Source organism: Lichenostomus cassidix, unplaced genomic scaffold (assembly GCF_008360975.1).
Source record: "Lichenostomus cassidix isolate B80296 unplaced genomic scaffold, HeHo_3.0 HiC_scaffold_46, whole genome shotgun sequence".
In the NCBI taxonomy this organism is placed as follows: domain Eukaryota; kingdom Metazoa; phylum Chordata; class Aves; order Passeriformes; family Meliphagidae; genus Lichenostomus; species Lichenostomus cassidix.
In genome coordinates this window covers 69,511-82,092 of record NW_028147597.1, presented here as the reverse complement: position 1 = coordinate 82,092, position 12,582 = coordinate 69,511, and the positions used below count along the sequence as shown (strand labels likewise).

The 12,582-nt window shown below is 52.5% G+C and overlaps 1 protein-coding gene across 1 annotated transcript; it reads right to left on the bottom strand.

Annotated features, from left to right (window-relative positions):
• Positions 1 to 2,921: 2,921 nt before the first annotated feature.
• Positions 2,922 to 11,816, bottom strand: LOC146421863 (cytochrome P450 2G1-like). Its single transcript, XM_085046964.1, has 9 exons — positions 11,586 to 11,816; positions 10,013 to 10,175; positions 9,435 to 9,584; positions 8,736 to 8,896; positions 6,547 to 6,723; positions 5,555 to 5,696; positions 5,150 to 5,337; positions 4,494 to 4,635; positions 2,922 to 3,817 (listed from the first exon to the last, which is right to left on the bottom strand). The coding sequence occupies exons 1-9, from the start codon at positions 11,757 to 11,759 to the stop codon at positions 3,636 to 3,638; spliced, it is 1,479 nt and encodes a 492-aa protein (XP_084903090.1). The 5' UTR covers positions 11,760 to 11,816; the 3' UTR covers positions 2,922 to 3,635.
• Between the last annotated feature and the right edge of the window lie 766 nt (positions 11,817 to 12,582).

Sequence of the window (12,582 nt, the reverse complement as noted above, 5' to 3'; positions counted from 1 at the left end):
TAGGAAAAGGGTATGGAAAACTACTGGGAAAACTAGCCACGAGAATAGGCAGATACAAGAGATAATACGAGAATAGGCAACAAATATATGTGTAAAGAATACAGACAATATATAAAAGAAAAAGGCAAAAAATCAGTACGGCATCAGGAGAACTGGGAATCAGGAGGGTTTGGATCCTGAGGATGGAGATTTTGGGACAGTTGGGAAATTTTTGATCCCCAGGAGGATTTGGATCCCAAGGAAGGAGGTTCTGGATCTCTGGGAACCAGGAGTTTTTGGATTCCTGGGATGGAGATTTTGGGAGAATTGGGAATTTTGGATCCCCAAGCATGGAGGTTTTGGATCCCAAGGATGGAAATTTTGAGAGAATTGGGAGAGTTTGGTTCCCTGTGAGGGAAAGTTTGGGATCCCAAGGATAGAGATTTTGGATCCCAGGTATGGAGGGTTTGAGGTCCCTGGGACCCAGGAGGAGGTTTTGGATCCCAAGGATGGGGATTTTGGGAAAGTGGGAACTTTGGATTCCCGGGGTGGAGGATGGTTGAGGGGTTGAGGAGAACTGGAAGGTATAGGATCCCTGGGAGGGAGGATTTGGGACTCAAGAGGTTTTGGGGATCAGGAAGATTAGGATCCCTGGGAAATGAGGAGGGTTTGGACCCCCAGGATGGAGGTTCTGGATCTCCAGTAATGGAGATTCTGGATTCTTGGGAATGTGGAGGGTTTGGATCCCAAGGATGGAAATTTTGAGAAAACTGGGAGGGTTTGGATCCCAGGAATGAGGGTGTTGGGAGAACTGGGATGTTCAGGATCCTAAGGATGGAGGGTTTGGATCCCTAGTAAATTGGGAAGCTTTGGGATCCCTGAAATGGCATTTTTGTGGAACTGGAATCCGGGATCCCTGGGATCTGGGGCGATCCAGCCAGATCCAGCTTCTGGGGAGGTCAGACATTTCAGGGACCCCACGTGAGCCATTCTCTTTTCCAGGGGAGCTGGATCCCGAGTAGATCTGGGATCTGGGATCCAGTACGGGGATTGGAGGGGATTTTGGAATCCCTAAATTTCAATTTTTCCCAGAGGATTTGGGGGAATCTGGGGAGATCTGGAGGGGATTTTGCAAACCAAAAATTCTCATTTATTACCAGAGAATCTGGGGGGATTTTGGGACCCCAAAACTCCCATTTTTCCCATGGGGTTTGGGGGGCATTTTGGGATCCCAAAATTACTATTTTTTTCCAGAGAATCTGGGAGGATCTTGATAGATTTTGGGGGATCTGGGGGGGATTTTGGGACCCCAAAACTCCCCTTTTTTCCCAGGAGAGCTGGATCCTGAGAAGATAGGATCTGGGATCTTGTATGGGGATGCGTCGCTCCGGCAGCTCTGGCAGCCCTGGGAGGCTACAGCCCAGGCCCAGCAGAGCTGCAGCTGCTGAGGCACCCCCCAACCCTCCACCCAAAATGGGATCCTAAAAAATGTGGATCCCCAAAAAATAGAGATCCCAAAAACATAGGGACCCCCAAAAGGGACTGCCCAGGTGAGACCCCACCTGCCAAAAATGAGTATCTCAAAAAAGGGATCCCCAAAAATGGGGGAACTCCTCCCAAAAAAAGCAATCCCCTCAAGACCCTCTCCCAAAAAATGGGCATACTAAAAATGGAGACCCTAAAAGATGGGGAGACCCCCCAAAGAGGGAATCCTCCAGAAAAGGCAAAATCCTCCCAAAAATAGGGGACACTCCCCTCAAAATTGAAACATCCTCCTAAAAGAAATGGGGTCCCCAAAAAGGGCCCCCACAAAGGGTCCCAGAAAAAATGACCCCACAAAGGGTCCCAGAAAAAATGACCCCCAGAAAAAAACGACCCCCAAATATGTGACACACCCCCAGAAAATGGGGTCCTAAAAAAAGTGGATCCCAAAAAAAGGGGGAAATCCCCCTAAAAAGGGACTTCTCCAAAAGTGAAATCCCCCCCCCCGCAAAATAGGGGAGACCCCCCCAAGCAATGGCGATCCCGAAAAAATGAGGATCTCAAAAAAAGGGAATTCTCCAAAAAAGGTGAAATACCCCCACAAAAACATAGGGAACCCCCTCAAGAGTCCCCACAAAAAATGAGGATCCCAAAAACGGATCCCCAAAAATGGGGGAACACCCCCAAAAAATAAGGAAGCCCCTCAAGACCTCCTCCCAAAAATGGTGACTCCCAAAAAAATAGGGACAAACCAAAAAAGGCGGGATCCCCCCAAAAATGCCCTCCCTCAGTTGAGACTTCCCCCCAAAACATGTTTCCAAAAAAAGGGGAACCACCCCAAAATAGGGGGGAACCCCCAAAATTTAGACCCCCCAACACTGAGACCCCATATTTGAGACCCTGCCCCAAATTTAGAACTCCCCAAATTTAACCTCCCCAAACCCCCCAAAATATCCCAAAATTCCCTATGATTTCCCTTTTTCCCCTCTTCCCCCGCCCCCCCAGGACCAGGTGCATCTGACAGACTCCGGGGACCCCCCAGGATCCCCCAAAATCTCGGGGGGTCCCCAATGTAAATTGGGGGCTTTCCCCCTCCACCCCCTTATCACAAGCAGATTTTGGGTCAAATTCCACTGCTTTTGGGCTAAAAAATTCCCTAAAATCCTTGGGATAAAACAGGGAGGGGATCCCACTCTATTTTGAGGGGGGGGGGGGTCCTCCCTCCTTTACTGTGGTTTTGGGGGAGTTGCCCCAAATTTAGGTGCCCTCCTCAATTTTTTTGCTTTTTTGCTGGTTTTGGCGTTATTCAAAGCGGTCTTTTTTCGGGGGAGTCTCCACCAGCCCGAATTCTCTTTGGGGGGGGGTCGCACTCCCATCATGCCCTGAACACCCATTTTTGGGGGAGTTGCCCCCTCCCCTCTTTTTTTCTCCATCCCACTCCCCCAGATTGGGGGGCTGTCTTTTTTTTTTTCCCTCTTATTTATTTCACTTATTTTGGGGAGGAGGGGGGTGGGAATTTGGGGGGGGGGTTGGTTTGCCTGGGATGGAAAAGGTGGAAAGATCCCCAAAAACTGGAAGGGGGGGGAGAGGGGAGAAGGGAATTTGTCCCCCTCCCAGTGAAAATGTGACATAAAAAAATAATGTTTACAGCTCCTTTGGTGATTTTGGGGAGGGGGTTGGGATTTTGGGGGGGGATCTTTGGGATTTTAGGGATGGGTCATTTTTTTTGGAGGGGGGGTTTCCCCTCTGCCCCAATTTTGGGGTTTTGGGAGGGAATTTTGAGGTTTTGGGGAAAAATGTGGGGGAATTTGGGGTTCTGGGGTCTCCCTAATTTTGGGGAATTTGGGGGGTTAGTTGTTAAGGGACCTCTCCTTTTTTGGGGGTGGGAATTTGGGAGTCTCTGGGGGGAGTCTGGGGGAGTCCCGGGAGTGGGGAGGGGTCCCGGTCCTGGGGGTGTTTCCGGAGATTGGGAGGGGTCCAGCGGGTCCCAGTCAGGGATTTTGGGATTTTGGGGAGGGGTCTCATCACAGCAGCATCCACAGCTCATAGTGGGGAGGGGTCCATCTGTGGGGATTTCAGGGGATTTTCCAGCCATGGGGAGCGGTCTGGGTCCCAGGAGGGGTCCCAGATTTTGGGGAGGGGAATTTCCCAATGGGGAATTTTGGGTGGGGGTCTCATCGCTGCAGCATCCGCAGCTCGTAGCTGGGGGGGATGTTGGCGAAGCCGCTCTCCAGGGGCATCGTGGGCACCTCCTCGGGAGGTCCCAGGGATTGGGGCTGCAGGTTCTGTAGGATCGTGGTGAGGAACAGGAACAGCTCCATCCGCACCAGCCCCTCCCCCAGGCACAGCCGCTTCCCTGCAATGGGGAGGGGGCATCAGGGACCCCAAAATGGGGTGGGGGGACGCCAAAGGGTCTGGGGCATCCCAAAAAGTGGGGGGGACCCCAAAAGGGGCAGGGGATTCCTGGGGGTTTGGGGTAATGGAGGTGGGGGATCCCAAGGGGTTTGGGGGAACTCTAAAGGGTCAGGGGGTCCCAAAAGAGTCCGGGGGTAGTGGAGGTGGGGGTCCCAAAAGGGTCTGGGGATTCGGAGTTGGGGGATCCCAAAGGATTTCGGCACCCTCAAAGGGGCTGTGGGAATGCCTAAACGTCAGGGGTAACAGGGTCCTGAAAGGATCTGGGGACTCCTTAAAGGGTCTGGGGAGTCCCCAAAAGGGTCTGGGGGGTCCTGAAGGGTATGGGGATAATGGGGGTGGGGATTGTGGGATTCCCAAAGGAAATGGGACATTCCCAAGGATTTGGGGGACCCCCAATAGGGTCTGGGGTACTCTAAAGGGTCTAATGGCCCTCCCAAAGGGTTTAGGGGATCCCAAAGGGTCTGGGGTCCCATCTTGCCCCAGGGGTTTAGGAAATCCTAAAGGGTTTGGGAGCCCTCCCAAAGGATTTAGGGGATCCTAAAGGGTTTGGAGGATCCCAAAGGGATCCCTTTGGGCTGCCCCCCCAGAGGATTTATGGGATTTCTGGGGGCAGGTACCGGCTGAGAAGGGCATGAAGGCCTTGTTACGCTGGAACTGTCCCTGCTCGTCCAGGAAGTTCCCAGGGTCAAAGTTTTGGGGGTTCTTGAAGCATGTGGGGTCATTTAGGACCGAGCTGAGCAGGGGGTACACGTCCGTGCCCTGTGGGGATTTCAGAGGGGTTTTAGGGCTTTCCCCTCACTTTGGGATCAGGAACCCCTGGAATGGGAATCTCAGGGGGATTTCAAGAGATTTCAGAGGGATTTCAGGGGGATTTTAGAGGGGTTTTAGGGTTTTTCCCTCACCTTTGGAATCTGAGGAATTCAGACAAGGTGGTTTGGGGGGAGGTTTAGGGGGATTTCAAGGGTCTCAGAGGATTTTAGGGGGATTTCAGGAGGATTTCAGGGGTTTTGGGGTGGGGGATTTCAGAGGAGTTTTACAGGGGGGTTTAGGGGGCTTTCAGGAGATTTTAATGGGATTTCAGAGGGGTTTTAGGAGAATTTCAGGGACATTTTAGGGTTTCTTCTCTATTTTGGGATCAGGAACTCCCGGAATGGGAATCTCAGGGGGTTTTAGGGTTTTCTCCTGACCTGTGGGATCAGGAACCCCCAGAACTCAGGCAGGGCATTTCAGAGGGTTTTTAGGAGATTTCAGGGATTTGTGGTTTTTCCCTCACCTTTGGGATGAGGAACCCCCGGAACTTGGTGTCGCGGGTGACACGATGTGGGACATTCATGGGGATGAGGTCACTGCAGCGCTGGATCTCATGGATCGTGGCCTCCGTGAAGGGCATTTGGGGTCTGTCTGCGATGGTCGGGGCCCGGTCTGACCCCACAACCCGCGAGATCTCCTCGAAAACCTTCTCTGGGAGGGCGGGAAATTGGAGAGGGGGCTCAGGGGGTCCCCACGGGATCCACTTGGGGTCCCATTGTGGGGATCAGACCCCACTTGGGAGGGTTGGGGGTCCCCGGGGTTCCCTTTGGATGGGTCTGGGTGGGTTGAGGTCCCCTTGAGGGGGTTTGGGGTCTCCCAGGGGTCCCACTTTGGGTCTGGGGTCCCAGATTTGGGTCTGGGGTCTCACCCGCGATGTGGGGATGCTTCATGAGGTAGAGGAAGCCGAAGCGCAGGGTGGAGCTCACGTTCTCAGTGCCGGCAAAGAAAAGGTTCACAGTGGTAAATTCCAGGTTTTCCAGGGTAAATTCCGAGTTGGGATTACCCTTTTCCTGTCAAAAACGGGGAAATCAAACCCAAAATCCAGGAAAAAACCCAAAATCTGGGAACAACCCCAAATTAACCCCAAAATCCCACCCAGGATCCCAAAAACAGCCCCAGAGCCCGACCCGGGATCCCAGGAATGTTCCAGGGTAAATTCTGAGTGGGGGTTACCCTTTTCCTGCCAAAAATGGGGAAATCCACCCAAAAATTAACTTTGAAATATGGGAATGGCCCCAGCATCATCCCGGGGGTGAATTCCAAACTGGAATTGTCCTTTTCCTGGGAAAAATGGGGTCCTGGGAAGCCCTGGGACAGCGGGATTGACCGCATATCCAGGGACAGCCTCGGGAGATCCCCTGGGATTATCCCAGGGTGCCTGGGATCCATTTGGGGTCTGTCCTGGGGTGTCTGGGATCACCCCCAGGATTCCAGAAGCACCCCCAAGACCCCCCCAGGGTTCCTGGTATTCCCCCCCAGCCCCCTCTCAGGGTGCCCGGGACCCCCCAAAAGTGCCCAAAATCCCCCTCAAGGTGCCCAGGATCCACCCAGGACTTCCCCCAGACCCCCCTAGAGCTCCCCAAGACTCCCCAAAGCACTCCAGTCTCACCCAGAACACCTCCAGCCCCCCCAGGATCCCATTAAAGTGCCAGGGACCCCCCAATGGACCCCCAAAAGCCTCTCTAGGACCCCCCTAAGGTGCCCAAACTGCCCAAAATCCCCCAGAGATGACCAGGATCCCATTAAGGTGCCTGGAATCACCCCCAATACCCTCTCCAAAGTGACCAAGATCCCCCAAGATCCCCCAGGACCCCTCAATCCCCCACCCAGGACCCCCCAGGACTCCTCCCCAATGCCCACCTTGTCCATCTGGATGAGGAAGGCGTCGATGAAGTCGCGGGGGCTGTTGGGGTCGAGGGTCCTGGCGTTGTCCTGCACACGCCGGGCGACGAAGCTCTTCATCCTCCCCAGGAGCCGCGGGATGCGGCGATGAGGGCCCGGCAGGAACCACAGGAATGGCTCTGCCGTGTTGTACAGCTTTGGGGACCCCAAAAAAAAGCGAAAAATCCCAAAAACCAGCCCCAAATTGCCCCAAAGTTACCACAAAAACATCCAGAAAAATCACCCCAAAACATCCCAAAACCACAAAAAAATCATACCAAAACCACCCCAAAAACAACCCCAAAAACCAGCCAAAAAACTCCACAAAATCGACCCAAAAACACCCCCAAAGTGCCCTAAAGACGTCCTAAAACCTCTGGCATCCCAAACCCCAAAACCACACCAAAAATGCCCCAAAATCATCCCAAAAAACCTGGCGTCCCAAACCCCCAAAAACACCCCAAAAACCTACCAAAACCTCCTGTAAAAACAGCCCTAAAAACACCCCAAAACCACCCCAAAAACAGCACCAAAACTCCACAAAAACACCTCCGAATAATCCATTAAATACCCAAATCGCCAAACCCCAAAATCACTCCAAAAACGTCCTAAAAATGCCCCCAAAACATTCTAAAAACTCCAGCATCCCAAACCCCAAAACCACCCCAAAAGCCCCAGCTGTGGGCGCCAAAGCTGCTCATCCTCCCCAGCAGCTGCAGGAGGCAGCAGTGCAGACCTGGCAGGAACTGCAGCAATGGCTCTGCCATGTTGGACAACTTTGGGGACCTGGAAATATCCCAAAATCAGCCAAAAATTATCTCAACAAACCTGAAAACACCTCAAAAAACCCCCCCAAAACACACAGTACTCCCAGACGCCTGGGAACCACACCAAAAATGCCTCAAAAAAACCCACCCTGACAGCTCCAAATCATTCCTGAAAAAACCTCCCCAAGAACACTCCCAAATTATCTCAAAACCACCCCACAACCATCCCAAAAACACCCTTGACAGCTCCAAATCATGCCTGAAAAAACACCTCAAAAGCATCCCAAGAACACCCCAAAATCATCCCAAAAATCACCTCCAGTAGCTCCAAATCATCCCCCCAAAAAATTCCAGAATATCCAGAAAAATCACCCCAAACCCATCCAAAATCACCCCAAAACTATCTCAAAACTATCCAAAAACATCCAGAAAATTCACCACAAAAACACCCCAGAAACTACCCTAAAACCACCATAAAGTCCCCCCCAAAACACCTCAAAATCATCCCAAAAGCCACCCCAAAAACATTCAGAAAATTCACCACAAAAGCATCCCCAAAACACCATAAAAACACCAAAGACCTCCATAAAATCATCCCAAAGTCACCCCAAAATCACCCCAAAAAAAACCCAAAAGAACCCAAAAACCACCCCAAAAAACAACCCAAAAACATCCCAGAACCACCCCAAAATTATCCCCAAAACAACCCCAAAAGCATCCAGAAAATTCACCCCAAAAACACCCCCAAAAATCCCAAATCCTCAACAAGCTGCAAGAATTCCAGGTCTTGGGAATTGAAGGCATTAGCAAAACCCACGAAATTGCTCCTAAGTCCCCAAATTTTCCCCAAATCCCTCCTAAATTCCATTCCCACATCCACAAAATCCCAAAACTCTCATCCATCATTTCCCACACTTCGAAAAATTCCAGATTTTGCGGATCTGAATGATTCCTCCACACAGGACCCCCAAAATCACTCCTAAATCCCCCCAAAAATTCCCAAATTTTCCCAAAAATCCCCCAAAAATTCCCACCTGAGCCCAGGCTGTGCTCATCTCCCAAAAACTTTCATCCATCAGGTGCAGCAGCTCCAAAAATTCGGGATCCCAGTATGGGAAGCGCTTCCCAAAATCCCCTAAAATCACTCCTAAATGCCCCAAATTTTTCCTAAATTCTCCCCAAAAAATCTCTCCTGTCACCCCCTTCCTGCTCCCAATTCTTTGGGAAACTCCCAAAAGTTCTTTCTCACCATTTGCCACAACTCCAAAAACTCCAGATTTTGGGAATCCTGGGATTCCCAGAGAAGCAATTCCCAAAAAACCACATCAGAACCCCCAAAATGCCTCCTAAGAACCCCAAATTCCACTGTAAATCACCCAAATTTTCCCAAAATATTCCCACCTGAGCCCAGCCTGTGCTGATCTCTCGAAAAGACTCATTCATCAGGTGCAGCAGCTCCAAAAATTCGGGATCCTGGTACCCGAAGCGATTCCCGAAAATAACGGAGCAGATGATGTTGGAGACGGCACAGTCCAGCAGGAGTGTGGGGTCAAAGGGCTTCCCTGCAGAGTTTTGGGGCAAAATCTGGCCGTTTTGGAGTTTTCCAAGATTTTTTTCCCCGAAAAGAATTTGGGTGGTTTTGGGGTGTTTTTTTGGGATCATTTTGGGGTATTTTGGGATAATTTTGGCATATTTTTGGGGTGGTTTTGGGCTGATTCTGGTACAGCTTTTTGGGATGATATTTTGGGGATAATTTTGGGGTATTTTTGGGGTGGTTATGTGGATGATTTTGGGCAGACTGGGATGACTTTGGGCAGATTGGGATGACTTTGGGCTTATTTTGGACTAGTTTCTGTGTGGATTTTGGGATGATTTTTTGGGATAATTTTAGGGTATTTTGGGATATTTTGGGGTTAGTTTCAGGGTGGCTTTGGTGTGGTTTTTTGGGATAATTTCGGGCTGATTCCGGTGCACTTTTTTGTAGATGACTTTGGGCTGATTTTACTGCGGTTTCTCGGGATGATTTTTTGGGATCATTTTGGGGATAGTTTTGGGTATTTTTCAGGTCCTGAAAACCCCAAAACTCCCGGAATTTCATGCCTTGGGTTTTTCGGAACTCCTGAACCAGCTCCTGAGCCTCTTCCTGGATTTGGGTCTCGATGCTCCTCCTGCCCATCCCAAAATCCCGGAGTGCCGTCAGGGAGAAGTGGCGCAGCTGCCGCCAGCGCTCCCCGTCTGAGAAAAGCAGCCCTGGGGGAGCACAAAATTCTATTGGAGGGTTAAAAATTATGGGAAATGGGGAAAAATCCATGGGGGGAGAAATCTGGGGGGTCGGGATTTACAGGAAGGGGAAAATCCATTGGACAGAGTCACCACTGAGGGAGCAAAAAATTCCATTTGGGGGGGTTAAATATTATGGGAAATGGGGAAAAATCCATGGGAAATGGGGGAAAATCCATGGGGAGGGGGCACCCATTGGGGTCTGGGGGCTCCCTTTGGTGGTTTCTGGGGGGTCCCGAATGGTTTTGGGGATATTTTGAGGTATTTTGGGTGAGGTTTGAGTCCGGGGTTTTTTTTGGGGTGGTTTTGGGAGGCTTTTGGGGAGGCTTTGGGGTCCCGGGGGATTTGTGGGAGTTTTGGGGGTCCCGAAAGGTTCTGGGCGTGTTGAGGGGTCTGACCGTGGCCCCTGAAGGTGCTGTCGAGGGTCGGCATTCGCCCACGCCCCGCGAACACCTCGGGCTGCCCCACGAGCGCCTCTCGCACAGCCTCTGTCCCGCGCAGCACCAGCACCGGCCGGGGGCCAAGCCACACCGTGAACACGGGGCCATACCGCTCACTCAGCTGCGGAGAGCAGCGGGGTCAGGGCACCCCCCAGCCCCACAGAAATCAAAAGAAAATCCACCAAAATCCCGTAAAAACGCATCCAAATCCCACAGAAAATGGACCCAAATCCCACAAAAATGGCCCTAAATGGACCCAAATTCCATTAAAATGCACCCAAATCCCACCCAAAACCTCCCCAAATTCCCCTAACCCCCCCATAAGAAAATCCCAAAAATTCCCAAATTTCCCCCAAAATCCCACCTTGAGCAGGGACTGGAAGATACAGAGGGGTCCCAAATCCACCCCAAAACCCCCCAAAACTTCCACAAACCACCTCAAATCCTAGCCTCCCCCCAAATTCCCAAAAATCGCCCAAACCCTATATTGAGCAAGGACTGGAGGGTGGAGGGGGATTCCAAATCCCCTCCAAATCGCTCCCAAACCCCCTAAAACCCCCAATACTCCCTCAATTCCACCTCCCAAAAAAACCCCCAAATCATACCAGAATTCCCAAAAATTCCCCAAAGTCCCCCAAATCCCTACCTTAAGCAGTACCCAGACCTTCCGAGGGGGGTCCCTCCAACCCCCTAAAACCGCCCCAAGACCCCTAATTTCTGCCCCAAACCCCAGAAAAAAATAATTAAATCACCCCAAAATTCCCCAGAATTCCCAAAATTCCCACTTTGAGCAGGGACTGAAGAGTGCAAAATGGGGACAAGCGCCCAAGCGCCCCAAAAACCACCCCAAAATCCCCCAATTTCACCCCGAAAATCCCCCCAAACCCCTCAAACCTTTCCAAAACCCCCTCAGAACTCCCCCCAAAATTCCATAAAGTTCCTCAAAATCCCAAAAATCCCTAAAATTCCCCCGAAATCCCACCTTGAACAGGAACTGGAGGGTAAGGAACAGGGACAGCTGAAGCCAGCCAACCCCCCAAGCCCCCCAAAACCCCTTAAAATGCCCCCAAATCCTCTCCAAACCTTTCCAAAATTAAAAAAAAAAATCCCAAAAATCCCACCTTGGGCAGGGACTGGAATTTACAGGGGGATCCCAAATCCACTCCAAAACTGCTCCAAGATCCCCTTCAAATTCCCCAAAATTCCCCCAAATCCCACCTTGAGCAGGGACTGGAAGGCACAGGGGGTCCCAAATCCACCCAAATCCCTCCAAATCTCCTAAAACCACCCCAAAACTGCCCCAAAACCCCCGCCAAATGCCCCAAGATCTTCTCATACCTTCCCAAAATTCCCAGAATTCCCAAAATTCCCACCTTGAGCGGGGACCAAAACTTCCGGGGCGTCCCTCCAACCCCTCCAAACTCCCTCAAAACCCCCTAAAACCGACGGCAAACTGTCCCCAAAAATTCTCAAATCCCTCCCAAATCATCCCAAAAATCCCAAGAATCCCCCAAAATCCCCAAATTCCCACCTTGAGCAGGGACTGGAGGGTGTGGAACGGGGAGAGCTGCAAGAGGTTCCCGAGCAGCGGCAGAGCGGGGGGGCCCGGGGGGAGCCGGGCCGAGGTCGTGCGATGTCGCGACAGCAGAGCCAGCAGCGACAGCGACAGCGCCAGGACCAGCAGGGCCACCAGCACGGGGGCCATGGTGGCACTTGGAGACTCTGGGGACACCTGAGGACACTCCGGGGGTTTAAGAAGGGGCGGAGGTTCCTCTAGGGCGTAGGTGGCACAAAAGTGGCCTCTGCCCGGACCTGCCCGGGGTCAGCGCGGGGACATCGGTAGGGTGGCACAGGCACGGGCACAAAGCTGGGGACAACGTGGGAACAACGTGGGGACAGGGCTGGGGATACTGTGGGGACACTGACACTTATGGGGAGAGCGTGGGAACAGGACTGGGGCAGGACTGGGGACAGTGGGAGGGTGGCACAGGCTTGGGAACAGTGAAGGGACAGCTCGGGGACAGTGCTGGGGACACTGGGGAGCGTCCCGTGCCGTCCCCACACGGTCTCTGTGTCTCCGTGCAGTCCCCGAGTCTCCTGCGGGTGCCTCAGGCAGGGAGTGTCCCCAAGGGAGGAGGAGAGGGACAAAGGTGACAACGATTGCACAGCCTCGGGGACAGGTGGGGACAGGTGGAGACAGGCGGAGACAAGTGCTCCGTGTGCCAAGAAGGCACGGGGACACGCAAGTGACACTCCTGACCCCGGGATCACACACGGGACAGGGCTGTCCCCGTGTCCTGGTGAGTGTGCCCAAAAGCCCAGGGGGTGTCCCCGAGCTCGGGAGTGTCCCCAGGACCTGGGTGTACCTTCGAGGAGTGTCCCCAGGACCCGGAGTGTACCCAAAGCTCGGGAGTGTCCCCAGGACTCGGGGTGTCCCTAAAGCTTGGGAGTGTCCCCAGAACCCCCAGTGTGCCCTCGAGATGTGTCGCCGTGACCGGGTGTTCCCTCAGGTTGTGTCCCCAAGGCTC

Coding starts and splice junctions, on each gene's coding strand:
- LOC146421863 (XM_085046964.1), bottom strand. CDS start 11,759: ATGGCCCCCGTGCTGGTGGCCCTGCTGGTCCTGGCGCTGTCGCTGTCG. Junction 9,585..10,012: donor CAGCACCTTCAGGGGCCACG/GTCAGACCCCTC, acceptor GTGCTCCCCCAG/GGCTGCTTTTCTCAGACGGG. Junction 5,697..6,546: donor TCCTCATCCAGATGGACAAG/GTGGGCATTGGG, acceptor CGTTTTTGACAG/GAAAAGGGTAATCCCAACTC.